Source organism: Microplitis mediator, chromosome 8 (genome assembly GCF_029852145.1).
Source record: "Microplitis mediator isolate UGA2020A chromosome 8, iyMicMedi2.1, whole genome shotgun sequence".
NCBI lineage: Eukaryota > Metazoa > Arthropoda > Insecta > Hymenoptera > Braconidae > Microplitis > Microplitis mediator.
Genome location: NC_079976.1, coordinates 3,090,277 through 3,107,409, shown reverse-complemented (window position 1 = coordinate 3,107,409; position 17,133 = coordinate 3,090,277). Strand labels below are relative to the sequence as shown.

General features: G+C 32.7%; 2 protein-coding genes across 2 annotated transcripts; both read right to left on the bottom strand.

Annotated features, from left to right (window-relative positions):
* Positions 1 to 7,741: 7,741 nt before the first annotated feature.
* On the bottom strand, positions 7,742 to 9,960 carry LOC130673150 (probable cytochrome P450 28d1). The gene has a single exon (XM_057478080.1). It carries the CDS (start codon positions 9,806 to 9,808, stop codon positions 8,294 to 8,296), a length of 1,515 nt encoding a protein of 504 aa, XP_057334063.1. The 5' UTR covers positions 9,809 to 9,960; the 3' UTR covers positions 7,742 to 8,293.
* Positions 9,961 to 10,125: 165 nt separating this feature from the next.
* On the bottom strand, positions 10,126 to 11,992 carry LOC130673151 (probable cytochrome P450 28d1). Its single transcript, XM_057478081.1, has one exon. It carries the CDS (start codon positions 11,864 to 11,866, stop codon positions 10,361 to 10,363), a length of 1,506 nt encoding a protein of 501 aa, XP_057334064.1. The 5' UTR covers positions 11,867 to 11,992; the 3' UTR covers positions 10,126 to 10,360.
* Between the last annotated feature and the right edge of the window lie 5,141 nt (positions 11,993 to 17,133).

The following is a 17,133-nucleotide window of genomic DNA, read 5'->3' as shown; positions in this document are numbered from 1 at the left end:
TTTCGAACATCGAGTTTTCATCAAATGTCGATTTTTTGAGGTCCTAGGAAACTATACTGACTATTTTCAGATTGATGACCGAGTGTCTGTATGTGTGTGTGTGTGTGTGTGTGTGTGTGTGTGTGTGTAAGCTCTTTGTAGCTTTTTAAGTAATGAACCGATTTGGATGACTAAGGCGGTAATCGAAAGAGCTTGTTGGCCATCAACTTTTCTGAAAATTTCAGATCATTTGATCAAGTAGACTCGAAAATATTGGCGAATTACGAAAAAACATTTTTTTTTTAGTTTTATATTGATTTCTCAGAAACGACTGACAGCACAATAGTAATCTCTCTGCCTCTACCTTTAAGGCCCTCGGGTCCCTTGACCCATGGGGGTAACTGAGGTGTCACGTGATGGGGGTGGGTTTGACGTCACAGCCAGGCCTAAGTGTTCGGGGCAATATCGTCGCTTCTTACATCAAGGTATTTTTTTTTAAGCAGAAGGTTATAAATCCAACCTCAAGCTTAACGAGTTTCAAAATGAGTCATAGATAATAATCATTAGGAAATATTATATTTTTTACGGAGCATTTGCTCTAATCTTCAAATAGGATGTTAATTTTATTTTTAAATAATATAATCATTGGTTTTTTTAAATGTTTCAGGCCCGTGTAAAATTAATTACCGTAGACTGAAGTTCATGATTATTGTAATGAGTCTTATTGTAAAAATGTCAACAGGTGTAGTAAAGCAACTAAACTATTTTGTAGTGCCAACAAATCCAAATATTTAAAGCAAAATATTATTATGTTAACTCTAATAATTATTACTTAGACACAGAAAAATATGTTCATTTAGAATAAATACATATATATTTGTTCAAAGTTGATAAATGTATATTTGAATCAAATGATTATTGATTTAAAAGTTATGATGCTAGGCAGCAGCAGCGCGAGTAGTTCGGTGCTCGCCACTAGATCGCGCCCACCATTTGTGGTGTCCCTGGTAAGATACTTATTTCAGAGTTATTATATTCCCTTTTTGATAGTAATATAGACGTATGCAAAATGATTAAACTAGGTTTTTATACAAATTTTTCCTAAAAACTTGAAAATCCATCCAAATGTAAAAACTTTACAGTCTAAAAGACCAATCAAACTTAAAATTGAAATGAGTTAAATCCACATAGGATAGGAATCATCAAATGAAACATTGTAAAAATACAACCATATGTATTAAAAAACACCTCTCAATAAAAAATAATTTAAAACCTAAAAAAAAAATATAGACGTATCCTGTATTACACTATGACTCTAATGTTTAATATTAATATTTTTCCTGAAAAATTTTTGTCATAGTACGAACAAAAGTACGTGTGAAGGAAATAAATTATTTTTCTAAACATGCATTTATTGAACTGTTAAATAAATATTCTGTCATTTCAAAATAATATTTAATTATTATTAATAACTCATTCTCTATAATGATCACTCATACATTTCATTACGACTACTTTATAAATTCTACAGGTAATCAATTTGATTTTATGCTTTCTACTAAACGCGTAATTATTTTTACTAAATATTTTATAGTTTCTAATAATCTGTTTCGTTGGTGGATTATAAAATATTTAGTTAAAACAACCAAATATATGATTGGCAATGGGCAATCAAATCATTTTCTTGTTATAACTAAAATTTAGTTGACAGGAGAAAATATTTTTCTCAGTGTAGTGCTAGATAGTAATAAGAAAAAATAAAAATATTTACCTGATCGGTAATATTTTTTAATAGGTCCTATTTCCTGATACAAAAAAATTTCTTGAAGACTATTATAATTGTCACTATTAAAGAAAATGTTATTTAATTCGTTGGCAATAAATCGGATTGGTGGTAACTTTACTAAAGACGACATAAGGTGTCCGAACGATCCATTTAAATTTTTTTGGAGCTCATCTGACAAGTCCTTTTTATATTTGTTGAAGTACTGTTCAACTAGGGCTGGTCGATTGCCCAAAGTATTTTATATATCATTTTTTCCATGATTTTACTTAAGTTGCATGTTAAGGAGATTGGTCTAAAGTTTGAAGCCTTGGTATGGTCTTTATTCGGTTTAGCTATCGGTATTACGATTGCTTCTCTCCATTGGTCCGGGAAAGTTTGATTACTCCAAATATGATTGTACAGTTGGAGTAGGTAATTTGTACAGTTATTTGGTAACATTTTGATGATCATATTGGAGATGTCATCCGGTCCAGGGCTTGTGTTTTTGCTGAAGGAAATTGCTTGTTGTAGTTCTTTTAGTGAAAATGGATTATTGATTGGGTCAAGATTATAACTCAGGTTTTCCATCGTTGGGTTCGTTGAGTTTTTAATTTTTAGAAATTTCTCAGTATAATTCGAGTCAGCAGAGTTAGTTGCAAAAGTGTCAGCGAGATGATCTGCGATTTGTTGTATATGAGGTTGTTCAGGGCGAGGGCTCCAGATTCGAGTATTTAATAAGTCTTGTGAAGCGGTTTTTGTCTGTTTTGCCAGTGATCGATTTGTATAGTGTGCGTAGCATTGTTGCAAGGTCAAAGGCTTGCAGTCTGCAGTCTATTAGAGTTTGTTCCAAGTTTTTGTTGGTGTGGTACTTGGATAGGAAGCTGATTAATTGGTCAAAATCATAGGGATACTCCTGTTGGTTCTTGTTTATGTCTGTTTTAATGATGTTCATATTGAAATGACTTAACGGTACCATTATTGGTTCAGTTACTTTTATTTTCTTTGTGTCTTGTATAGTTTTAGTTATTTTATTGTTACTCCAGTATCTCTGATTGGTGCGATGGGCGGAGGCATTGATGTACTTAAGGAGGTTTCGGATAATTGTCTTTTGGTCGACTGGGTGGTTGATTTATTTATTGTCTGCAAGGTGTTCGGTAGAATTATCGGAGTAGTTATTTGAGTTGTTGATGCATGTAGTATCGGGTGGTTATGCAAGTTGAGGCCTTTACCAGCTTGACCTTCTTCATTTGGTTTTTCTTGTTGAGCGGTGTTTTTTGGGCATGATTTAGCTAAGTGTCCTTCTTCTTTACACATAAAACAGAGCATGTTGTCCAAGGTTGGGTAGATCCAGTAGGAGGTATCTTCAACATCGATTTTCCATGAAGGAGGAATTTTTCCAACATCATCAGGTTTGATATACAATTGGCGTCTGAAACTGAGTATGTGTTGGTATCCTGGAATATTGAGACCGGCTCGCAGTGTAGTGATGTTTGACATTGGGGTGATATGTGTTTCTTGTAATTTCTTTTCAATGATGTCATTGGAAATGATAGGTGGAACGTTTGAAAGAATAAGCCTCTTATTTCGAGTGATTAAGGGCCGGATTAACATTCTTTTACTATCTATGGATATGTGTTGATCGATAAGAGAGTCAGCTAGTTCTTTTGTTGCTAGGTAGATACATACGCGGTTGTTTGAGATTCTTGAGATGTATCTAATGTTTTGAGGACCAATTATTTTCCCAAGTCCAGTTGCATAATTTTGTATCGGTCGTCCTTCAATTGCGTCAATGATAATCGCTTGTTCACGAGTGAGGATTGCTTCGGTTTGGAGAGCTTTTGTGAAGTTCATTGTGTGTGTCATGGTACTGTGGGTTGAGATAATAATTCTCTTTTCAGAGAATTATTGTTGGTGGGTGGAAATATGTTCAAAGCAGCCACAAGTATTACACGCACTTGATTACACTTATTCAATAATACACGATAAAATTTTGTTGGAACTCGAAAAACGGAGTGACTGAAAACACGTCTGTTCCGCTCGAGTGCAACGTTAGAACTGCAACAAGTATTTGTTTTATATCAATTTACTATGGATTTTCTATCGATTTTCTATGACAGAAATAAGTATTTGTTTTATATCAAATTACTATGGATTTTCTATCGATTTTCTATGACAGAAATAAGTATTTGTTTTATATCAATTTACTATGGATTTTCTATCGATTTTCTATGACAGAAATAAGTATTTGTTTTATATCAATTTACTATAGATTTTCTATCGATTTTCTATGAGGATTTTGACACTCATAACACGTTACTTTTAATATACACGAGTGTAACTTTTTCTACACAAACGGCGTATGTTAAAGTAACATATAAATAAGTGTCAATCGATCGTTTTACACAAGGCAAGTGTCAATTTTGACGAATCCTTTTTTACTGTGTATGAGTGATCATTATAGGGAATAAGTTATTAACAATAATTAAATATTATTTTGAAATGACAGAATATTTATTTAACAGTTCAACAAATGCATGTTTAGAAAAATAATTTATTTCCTTCACACGTACTTTTGTTCGTACTATGACAAAAATTGTTCAGGTAAAATATCAATATTAAACATTAATGTCATAGTGTAATGCAGGATATGTCTATATTATTATCAAAAGTTTTCAGCAGATAACTCGTCCCACAAATGCTTCAAGCCCGGAATATAAAAACTCTAAAATAAGTATTTTACCAGGGACACCACAAATGGTGGGCGCGATCTAGTGGCGAGCACCGAACTACTCCATCTGCTGCTGCCTAACACCATAATCAATAATCATTCGGTTCAAATATATATTCATTAACCTCGAACAAATATATCTATATTTATCCTTAATGAATATATTTTTTTGTATCTAAGTAATATTTATTAGAGTTAATATAATAATATTTTGCTTTAATATTTGGATTTGTAGGCACTATTAAATAGTTTAGTTGTCCATTAAATAAATATTTTCTTAACTGTACCAAATGATTTTATTATCTTAGAGAGAGAAATATTAATTTCAACCAAGTAGAGTCTATTAAATCATTTGTTAAAAATGACAAAATAGATTATATTGACGTAATAAAACTTAGTTGTCCCAAATAAATTTTAGTTTAACAGAATTTAACAAAACCAATTTAATTGTCCGAAGAGAAATTTTTTCTCATTGTAAATATTAATCAATTACATATATTATTAGATATAAATATAAACAATTGATAAATATTTCTTTAACAATAAAATTATTCTAATCAAAGTCTAATACACAAGAATTGATTCTGTAAATAAATTCTTATTGATATGAAAAAAAAAAACTCATGAGTTCAACAATAAAAAAATTTTAAGTCATATAATGAATTTGTATGAAAATTGAATCTACTACAGAGTAATAAATTTTCAGACATTAAAATGAATTTAAAAAAAAGATTTGATCAAAATTCAAATTTAAATGAATTATTATTATTATTATTATTATTATTATTAATTATTCATAATGAAACTTACATTAATGAGTAATGTAGCCATGTTCGGTGATTTTCGAAAAATTCGGGAAATTATTGTTGTCACCCCGATTTTCGAAAATCGAGTTTTCATCAAATGTCGACTTTTTGAGGTCCTAGGAAGCTATACTGACTATTTTCTGATTGATGTCCGAGTGTCTGTATGTTTGTGTGTGTGTGTGTGTGTGTGTGTGTGTGTGTGTGTGTGTGTGTGTGTGTGTGTGTGTGTGTGTGTGTGTGTGTGTGTGTGTGTGTGTGTGTGTGTGTGTGTGTGTGTATGTGTGTGTAAACATATACGGAGAAAAATAAATGATTGGAGTTATCATACTAAATTTGTAGCTGCAATCATCTAGGATGATTATAAAATTTTTCAGTGTAAAGATGGTTAGTGCTACAATTTGTTATAATTGCAGTTACCATTTTTTATAGTAACAGTTACCATCAGGATGATAACAGTAACCATTAAGATGATTACAGCTACTATCAGGATGGTAATATTTACCATCAGGATAATAATGTTTCCTATCAAGGATAGTGATAATTTATCACTGATAAAAATTTATCACTGATAAAAACACTGATAAAGAAAAAAAAAAATTATTAAATGCTATACAAAAAATTGATCAAAAATTCAATAATTTTCAAGTACTGGTGCAAAATTATAAATTTTTGATTACAAATATGATGGCAAACATACTTAAATTTTATTTATAAAATTTTTACAAAAAAATGACAATTATTTATTTTTAACAATTATTTAAACCCATAATTTAGTTATGTACACTTGATTGTCTAAAATATTGAAATAAGTTACTGTACAGTCTTCAATATCAGCATAAAATAAAAATTTCCAAGCGAGAGAGCTTCTGTTAATAACTTTGAATGATTGAGTGTGTTCATCGAAATAACAATCATCCAAGTACTGGGTAATGAATAAAATTTGGCCATTGTTGACATTTAGTATTTTTTTAACTTGGTAAAATGATGGTTCGTCAGACGGTTTCATTATAATTGAATTAATTGTTATTCTATCATTCTGAAAACTTGTCCATTTAATGTCTTGAACAAGGTCGTCTATTTTGTATGGTAAGGGTTCATGACATCCAATGCTGACAAGAACATCATTAATGGTAACATCATTAATTGTCTTAGATGGTAACTTTAATCATCTTTAATGGTAACTACTACAATTTCTGATGGTAACTGTAACCATCTAGATCGTAAATACAACTATTTAAAATGATAACTGTAACTATCTCTAATTAACATACATGATTGTAACAGTTACCATAAATATGATTTATACAATCATCCAGATAGTTGTCACTACCATCGGGTTGATGGTAAAAAATTTTACCATAAATAGATAGTAACTGCAATCATTTAATTTTCTGAGTGTAGGTCGTGGAAACAGTTGATTGGGCAAACAGCTATTTGGCGAACAAAAGAGCATTCGCTAAGATAGCACTTATATCGCATGAATGACAAAAATCAAATTCTCATATTTTTTTTTATTAAAATCATAGGTCTAATGTTATTTTAATTTTATTTACGTAATTTATCAATATTATTTATATTAATTACATACCGTCCCTATTATTCAAAATTAATACCCTAAAAATAAGTTTAATATTTCAAATAAATATTTTTATTATACAATTATACCAAAGCAAAGTTTATTAGTCTTAAAATTAACTCTAGAATCTTACAAAAGGGATGAAGTAAGTCTGGAACTGTCGTACTCACAAGCCATCTTATTTTCTCCTTCCGAGCACAGTGAATAAGACACGAAAGTAAGAGGAGTGTATGTATGACAGCGAAAGCACGATAGCTTTAAGAACAGTACATATATATAATAATAAAAATTCTAACGGCCGCTAGAATTATTGTGAGTAGTAACAGTCTCTCGTTACTGCCACTGTCAAGTACCACTTATCCACCAAGATTTCCACAGACGATAAAGCGATCCGAGTAATCCAGACCCCTGACGCTGGAATGAGCGAAGACAAGTGGAAATACTTTTCACCAGAACAGCCACCAACACGGGACCCACTGCTTTTCACATTTGTTTATCTCTATTAAGCTGTTTAACGATTACTCAATGCCACTAAACTGAGAATCAGAAAGAGTTTCTCTGCTCTCGATTACTCTCTCAGTCGAATCGTCTCTGCTCGGTAGTTATATTTGTTTACGAGATGTCATAAAGGAAGTTTGCTGTTTAGTGAGAATTTTTACAACTTATTTTACAATTTATGAATGTGACATGTCTACTTTATTGTATGCTTATCTTTACTTACCGTTCACTCACTATTTTTATTTATTATATTCTGGTTTTTATGCATCCACTTGATACATTTAATGATGACTATAGAGACGGTATATTTTTTATTTAATTAATTGAATGAACAACAAAATTTTTTACTCATTAGTTTTTTTATTAATAATAATAAAAAATAAATTACTGATTTTCAAAAATACTAATTAATTTCTGGAGATTCAAATTTCTGTAGATGATTAGTTTTCATTCATTTTCAACCAAATTTTTTTTTGGATCACGATGAGACACTCGAAAAAAATTCATTATTTTATATATTTTTTTTAAGTGTTCATTTTACCCCTGGTTAGAAATTTTGATCCACAATTCTTAATAAATTTATAATAAGTCCAAAAATTTTATTAAAAATTTTTTAGGTGCCCATCGAGCCCCAGATCTAATGTCACGCTCAAAAATTTCGAGATATGAAATTTGTAAGAACTCAAAATTTTTTTACCAAATTTTCGAGGGTCCTTACAAAAGCCCATCTTTCCCTATTTACTATTTGTACAGAATATAAAAATTTCAAATACTTACGGAAAAATTCTTTAAAGTAAAAATAATTTTAGGAAAATGAACAATAAATTTTTTTGTGACAATAAAGTAGATTTTATTTTCTACCAGTCGAAGGATTGAAAAATAGTTGTAACAATTTAATAGTGGAATAGATAAGATGAAATTATTTTTTTTGAATAAGAATATTAGCAACGTTTCAATTTAACCCAAAACCCGCCTTTGATAGAAGTTAAAAAATATTTCGGATCTATTGTCACAGGTTCAATCATTTTGGACGATGGTTCGATGATGTAGTTCTTCAGAATAGTTGCCATTGCAGCTTTTATTTGTAGCATACCCATGCGTATTCCTGGACATACGCGAGGACCCTCTCCAAAGCTCAAATGGACAAACTTGCGTTGGCTTTCCGCGGAATCTTTATCAAACCGATCGGGGTTAAATTCGTTTGGATTTTCCCAAATTTCCGGATCATAATGAATCCCCATGGCCGAAATGAAAACTTCGTCACCGGGTTTCAGTGAACAGGAGAGTCCATCAGGTCCTTGAAGAGTGATAGGTTTAGAGCAGATTTTTTGAAATTTACCTACGGGACTAAACAATCTCATGGTCTCTCGGAAAACTTTATCCAGAAAAGTCATTTCATTAAGAGCTTCATAGCAAATTTCTTTATATTTACTCAGCACGCTAACAACCTCCTCTCGTGCCCTGTCTTGAAAATCTGGATGCTTTGCCAGCAAGTAAGCTGTCGCACTCAAAGTCAAACTAGACGACTCGTAACCTTCGGTGAAAAATGAAAACGCATGAGCTGATACATTATTTCCATACTTATGACTTCCTTCATGATCAATTATATGTTGCAGAAGATCGTCTCTGTTAATCGATTGATTTTTTCTCATCTCACGAATATCGTTGACGATTTTGTTGAAACGTTCATTGACCCACTTGGGGACGAAACTCACTTTCAATAGTTTGCCCATCAACGGCAACGACAGAACAATATTTAGTCTAATTGCCGTTGATGTATTGATTTCTAACATCGAGTTCATCATCGCGCGAAATGATCCCGGTGGATCAACGTCAGCAAATGCGTTTCCCTCGACACCAAAAATCGCGCTGCCTCCTAGTTGAGCAGTGAATTTTGAAAACAAAACTTTAGCATTAACTTCAACAGCTTCCTTACTATTATTATTGTCAACAACTTTTTTATCAATAAATTTAACAAAATCATCACACGTGTCTTTGGCAACCGATGAAACAAATTTCAATTTCTTCGTTGAAAACGCACTCGTAAATACGGCCCGCATATTTTTCCACACCTCACCGTTCACAAAAAATGGATCCATCGCCAAAAGAAAGTCAGTATGAGGATCCAGAGTAATATGATCACTAAAACTTGCGAATTCAGTCTGCAGCACTGCCTTCACTAGCTCCGGATGTCTGATCAACAGAACCGGTTTCCGCATATCGTAAATTCCGACCATACTGTCAGCGGGATGAGCTTCGTAAATTTCTTGCAATTGAGTTGATACATTTTTTCTCAGCATAAAAACATCCAGCATGTGCCCAAAACCCGGAAGTATTCCCTTCGCTGTTGGTATTCCTCGTTTTTTCCAGTAGTTGTAATTACACGTCAGATATTTATAAATAATAATCATCAACACTGCAATAGTACCTATTGCATAATTTATAATCCAACCCATTATTAATATTTTATTTGTTAACTCTAATTACTTTGTATGCTTACATAAATCTATTTACAAACTGTATTTACTGGTAAAAGTGTGTCCTACTTGGATGCAGTGATACGACTGAATTATTATCTATCGCAGTGTTATGAAATACTTGACCTTGTTAGTATCTCACTTGCTTTGGGTGTCAATATCAATTGAATATACTATCATTTATTGAGATTAATTGCATGTGCGGATACAGATACAACGTTGCTAGTCACTTACATCATCAACATCTAAACGGATGACATGCATTAGTCAATGGATAAATTAAAATTGCGATTAAAGAATTTTTATAGACTGATTCAAATGCTACATTTTGATTTTCTTTTTATTTGAAAATGCGACTATTCAAAAATGACCATAAAAATAAAGTCATAGGTGGAGTGAGGAAAATATTTTCAAATTGTCGTAGCTTTGGAAAATAAGCATTTGTGTTTTTGTTAAAATAAAAAAAGTACATTTACGTAGGATTAAAAATAATAACTAATTTTATTTATCAAGATTAGTAGTAGAAGTAATTTACGTATGTAAATGGCGTAATTTTATCCAAAAACCTCTGACAGGCGAAATCATAAAATACTTAGGGTCTATTTGTACAGGTTCAATCATTTTAGACGATGGCTCGAGGATGTAGTTCTTCAAAATAACAGCTATTGCAGATTTAACTTGAATCATGCCCATACGCATTCCGGGACATTTGCGTGGACCTTCGCCGAAGCTCAGGTAAACATACTTGCTTCGACTTTCTTCGGAATCTTTAGCAAACCGATCAGGATTGAACTCATTAGGATTTTTCCAGATTTCCGGATCTTTATGAATGCCCATGATGGAAACAAATACTTCGTCACCGGGTTTGAGTGAGCAAGTCAGTCCATCAGGTCCTTGAAGAGTGATGGGTTTCGTACAGATTTTCTGCATACTTCCAGCCGGACTAAATAACCTCAGTGCCTCGTGGACAACTTGATCCAAGTAAGTCATTTCATTAACAGCTTCATAGCAAATTCCTTCATATTTATCCAGCAATGCAACCACTTCATCTCTCGCTCTCTCTTGAATATCCGGATGTTTCGAAAGCAAGTAAGCTGTCGCACTCAAAGTCAAACTAGAAGTTTCGTAGCCTTCTGCGAAAAATGAAAACACGTGACAATTGATCATTCCCTCACCCCATTTACCATCACGCTCGTAATCAATCGCGTGCTGCATAAAGTCATCTCTAACAATCTCGCGACTCTTTCTGAACTCACGGATATCGTTGGCTATTTTGATAAACGTTCTATTGACCCACGAGGGCGCGAAACTCACTTGAAAAAATTTACTGAGCATAGGCAACAAAAGAATGATATTCTGGCGTATTCCGGTGAAAGTTTTCACTTCAAACACTCCGTCCATCATCGAAATGAATGATTCCGGAGGATCTTTATCTACCAACGCTTCACCGTCAATACCAAATACCGCATTAGCTGACACCTGAGTCGTCAATCTTGAGAACAAATTCTTGGCATTCACTTCCACAACTTCTTTGCCATCCAACTTCTTATCAATGAATTTAGCAAACTTATCACACTCTTCCCTGATAATTTCCGTAATGTTTTTTAACTTCTTTGTCGAAAACGCTTTTGTAATGACGTAACGTACGTGTCGCCAGCGTTCTCCACTCGAAAAAAAAGCGTCCGAAGCCATGAGCGGATCCGTTTTAACATCCAGCGGCACATGTTCACTGAAACTCATAAATTCCGTATGTATAATTGTCTTCACAAGTTCCGGATGCTTTACTAGCAATATTGGCTTCCGCATTTTGTACAATCCCACCATACTGGCATTCGGGTGGCTCTCATAGACTTCTTGGAGATACGTTATCACACTTTTCCTCAGCAAAAATATATCCAGCATGTGTCCTAATAACGGAACAGTCCCCCGCGCAGTCGGAATTCCCTGCAGTTCCCAGTAGTTATAGTTTCTCATCGAATACTTATACAGAATTACCATCAAAAAGATGATAATAACCACAAGATATATCAGCCACATGATGAAATTAAAATTACGTGCGATGCTTTCTCGTCAAATATCACTAACAATCTAATGATTACTTTTAATAACGTTCTTTGTATTTTCAATGAACTTATGGCCTCAGTATTTTGATACCACAGAAATATCAATATTTCGATTTGTCTTACAACGTCCAAGGCCAATTTGCATCACAATCCTAATACATGAAAGATTATTTCATCATATCATGATATAGTAGAATGTCATTAAATTTGCTTAGTAAAATAATAATTTCTTCGTTGGAAAATTACGTATTGCGTTGCCACTAGTGTGACGCGCAGTTTATTATTTATAGTCAATGTCAACTAAATTGCTAAATAAATAAATACGTCAAGTGTTATTATCACCAGTCAATATGAGATAATATAAGTGATCAATGATTATCAGCGTGTTAATTTACGCTGCTCGCTAGCCAATTGTTGACCTCTCTGACGAATGTTAAATATCACATATGATATGATGTAGTTAATATATATTTATTACGTTGAAATAAAACGTGCGGTCAATGAAGTGAATGGACGGAAATTGTCTATACGAATCTATTAGGGCCATAGGTGAAAACAAGGCTCAAATCGGCCATATGTTAAAACGTCAGCTTACAAATCGCGATAAAGCGCTCATATATTTAGAGCCGAGTCGTAACCAAAAAACTGAGTTAATATTCAAATTATTTCTAATGCTCACCCGTACAAAAAAAAAGAATCGGCCCATTACTGGGTCGTGAATGGCTGCCAATTTTCAAGCATCGGCCGAAGATCGGCTAAATATCGGATAATAACGGTATGCCAAGCATTGGCCAATCGTGGCAATCAATCATCGGCCAAAGCTTGGTATCAAGAGCACTCAATCAAACCGTTGGCCAACGGACGGCGGTTAATTGTGCGCCGTTTTTGTAAGCACGAGCCAGTATAGTTAGCGATTTATTGGCCAATCATTGCAAACCAGGCATCGGCCGATCTATAGGAAAATTTTGAAGCTCGGTGACTTTGTATGGGCACTTTAATGAGGTCAAGATTCGCGTGTGAGATTTTTATTAGGCCAAACTGGGCAAGAAGGGATAGCAGCTCATGTGTGAATATCAAATCGATAATCTGTTGATTAAATATTTTACAACTCTAATTTCTTTATCTTTTATTGAGATTTTAATGATAATTTATTGCATTTATCGGCTTATTTTATCTTGACACTGCATATATTTGAAATTTAAAAAATTTATTTAAAAAAAAATACAAATAATTAATTTAAAAAAAATACTAAATTATTTTTTTTATTCCTAATAACGTAAAATAGACTTAAAAAAAAAAATAAAAAATCCGATTTACTAAAACATTTTTACTGTTAAATATTTTTTCCATGTAAAGTCATAAATTAACGGTGAGCTTACTTCTATTTACCGTAAGGATTTTTTTCCGTCTGTGTTTTATAATCTATATGACACATCTGAATATATCTATCAAGATTATATCATACGTTTTATTTATTACCATGAAAAATAATTAAATCAAATAAATGTATGAAACTTTTTCCAAAAAACAAAAAAGAAAATTATTATATGGATTTGCAGAAGTGATACGCGCTGTCTAGTCTGCCTTTTTTGTCTGTAAGTAAATGATTTTTATTTTATTTAGCTAACAGGATATTGAGGTAAGAAGATATCTTAACTCGCAGCGACGTCATAAACGCCAAGCGCAGGAGGCACTTGTATCTCCGGGGTCGTTTGTAACAATGAGACAAACCGGGTGGGAACTTTGGGTTCCCTAGAAGCTATGGAGGACAGGGAAATGTATGTGAGTAAGAGTAAGAGTCAATGAGGGTAGTTTGTGCAACCAGAAAACGGAACAACCCCCTTGGCTCTTCTATATATATACATATATATTCCCCATACCCTCTCCCTACTTTTACTGTACCTAAGAGCTTTCGTATCAGGGGTACAATGATCCTAGAGATTGTATACAATCACTAAAACACCGAGATAACTAGTTACTATTCACTAAAAAACTTTACTTTTTTTTTTTAAAACAATTAATTTATTTTCAAAATTAATCTGGAAAATTTTTATCAAAAATTAATTTTTATTTCCTAGTCAAAAAAATTTGTATGCTGACATTTAGTACACTGTAAAAAATCACCGGGGTAAGTCCAAGCGGTGTAGGTGTTAAATTTGGCGGTGTTAAATTTTAACCCCGAAAGCGATGTTAAAATAACACCGCCGCCAGATAAATATTTTTTACCGATGTTAAATAAAATTTTCCGGTGTTAAAATATTTTACTTTGGGAATGTGTACGTGTGTGTGAGCGTGTGTTTGAATGCGTGTGTGTGTGTGTTAAAATATTTTTTGCGTTTTATAAGCTTCCCAAAGCACGATCCTGAAGTTAGCAGACAATTAAAAATTTTTGTTTTTTTTTTTGGACAATTAAATTTGAATAAAAAAAAAAATTAAAAATATGCACATGTAGAAAATTAAAAAAAGTAAATAAAATCCAAAAATTATTAGACGTCTGCTAACTTCAGTATCATTCCCAAAGCTAATACTCTGAGCCGACGCAGTTTACCCCATTTTTACACCGGTATTTTAACACCACCGAATTACGCCTTCTACACTGGTGTAATTTCATTTTAACACCGGGCGGAGTTAAAATGAGTCCATTTTTAACACCACTCTTTTTACAGTGTAGCTCTTATAAAAGAGAAAATGTACTAGACACCGGGAAAAAAAATCATATAGTAATTTTTTCTTAATTTTTTTTTTTCCATGAGTACCAAAAAAATCAATGAAAAAAAAAAGTTAAGCCGGTGGAAATTCAATAACAACAAAGTTCATGTTATTATTCGGTAATAAAATTTTATTTTCCCAATATTTATCGTGCCATTGAGCTTGTTTAGTTAAAAAAAAAAAAAAAAAAAATCCTGGGTGAGAATCTCTGAGCCGTAACCAAACATACTCTCATTATTTAACTTTCAACCCCTTGTACACGTACCTGGTTTTGGTATCAGCTCTCCTACCCTCAGCTATATCGTTATGAAATAACAACGAATTATTGTTACGAGGAAAAACGGGCAGTTCGGGATTTAGGCTTCGACAACTCATCGACAATCTACTAATCTCTCGATATATTTTCTCGGATTTTCATCCGAAATTTATCGACATCCAAAAATCCCTTTGGAATTTAAAAAATAAAAAAAATACTCAGGCTTTACTGAAATAAACAATTTACGATGGATAAATAAATAATTTGATAAGTAAAATAATAATATATTTATCAGGAATAATTTGGTATAAATAATAATTGAGTAGTTAAAATAAACTGTTTGCTGATATAATGTCATTGGATATTCACGGCAGAATGTGTGCACCTGATACTCAACCAAATTGACGCAGTAATCCGTCGTAACTCAGGATTACCGAAGTTCGACGTGTTCAAATAAACGCGTACGTCGTAAGGATTAAAATCGTTAAAATTTAAACAAACTGATATATATTATTCACTAATAAACCTAATAATAAATAAATATGTCATTTACTTTCATCAATTTATAGGCAGACATTTATTTTAATTAAAATTAAGAAGAAATGGCCACCAGGTAAAATGGCAAATTTTCATATAATTTTAACAAAATTATTTTTGAAAATTTTTCGCTGGCCAAATTACCCCCTATGCTTATTTTTTACTGACATCTTTTGACTAAAAAATTTTTGTACAACAGTCAATCAACATTTTTAAAAAATTACCAGTGTTATGTTCTGGCTTTAATTATATTTAAATAAATATTATTGATATATAATAAAACTTTCAGATAAGCGAATTCCGCGAACACCGTCGTGGCCCGTAATCTAAACTCATGACGAGGCATGAGACCCGGGCCCCGACGACGTTCGCTGGGGTAACCTGAGATGCGACGTTGGACGATTTATACTCAGAAAATTAAATGATGGGAATTATCATCTAGTTATGGTAAAAATTTTTACTATCAATCCGATAGTAGTGAATATTATCTAGATGATTGTATAAATCATCTAGATTGTAATATTTACCATATGGATGATAATTGTTACGATCATGTATGTTAACTAGAGTTAATTACTATTATTATTCTAAATAGTTATACTTATAGAGGAGACCGGGGCAGGGAGGCCCATCTGAAATTTTGATCGAAAAAAAAATTTTTTTTTTTCGTCTAATTACTATAAACCCGTTACATTGGGGCAATTTTAGCCCTGCGCATGACACCTGGGGCAAAATGGACCAGCCGTAAATTCTGAAAAAATGATTCTTTCATATTTTCTGGCTAATTCTCTTTCTCTGGGGCAAGTTTGGTCATATAAAATGTTCAAAAATAATAATTTTTTTTTAGTTGATAAATTTTGGAAATAAATAAAATCCGAATTCACTCCGCCACTCGGAGTTCCGGAGTTTTAAGTAAAATCACTCCGCATGCGGAGTGAATTAGGAGTTTTTTTTTAACGGAGTGACGCGGATTTTATTTCACTCCCAATTCACTCCGGTCTGGAGTTTTAACATTTAAATTATTTTATATTAATTTATATTAAACTGTTAAACAGTATCTGTGTGTGTGCGAGTGTGCGAGAGCTTATTTATGCGAATGTGTGTGTTTTGCCTTGATATTTAAAAAATACAACTCATCGATAATAATATTAGAAAAATGAACATTATTTAAGAAAAGAAAAAAAATATTTAAATAACAAAAAATAAAAAAAATCTTTAATTCAAATATTTCGCGGTAACTAGCGATTAATTCATCCCTGGCGATTTCCACTGCACCTCGTCCCTACCAGCATCAGCACACCATAACCAGCATCATCACCAGCTTTTCCTCCCCCATCTTATTTTTTCTCTCCTCTCCCCCACCCCCATCTTATTTTCTTGATGCCCGTTCTCTATCCACTGTAATACTGGATGCTCTTGTGTACTCACTTCTATGCTCCCGAGCGCACAATTGAGCCTCGTGAAATGCCGAGAGTTGGGTATATAATATAATAGTAGGCAGGGTGAATCCCAAGTCTACCGCAGAGAATAATGTTAATGAAATACAGATAGGATCTCTATACAAGAAGCTCAGAGAATGTCCGCAGGATAACTGTTGTCCCTCTTAAATTTCTTCCACACTTCCTATATTTATTTTTATATAAACAGCATCCTCAAAAATCACCATGATTATTTTTTTTTTGGAAATTATTTCGCTGTATATTTTATTTATTTTAATTACGATTCGTAAATAAGTGATG

Coding starts and splice junctions, on each gene's coding strand:
- LOC130673150 (XM_057478080.1), bottom strand. CDS start 9,808: ATGGGTTGGATTATAAATTATGCAATAGGTACTATTGCAGTGTTGATG.
- LOC130673151 (XM_057478081.1), bottom strand. CDS start 11,866: ATGTGGCTGATATATCTTGTGGTTATTATCATCTTTTTGATGGTAATT.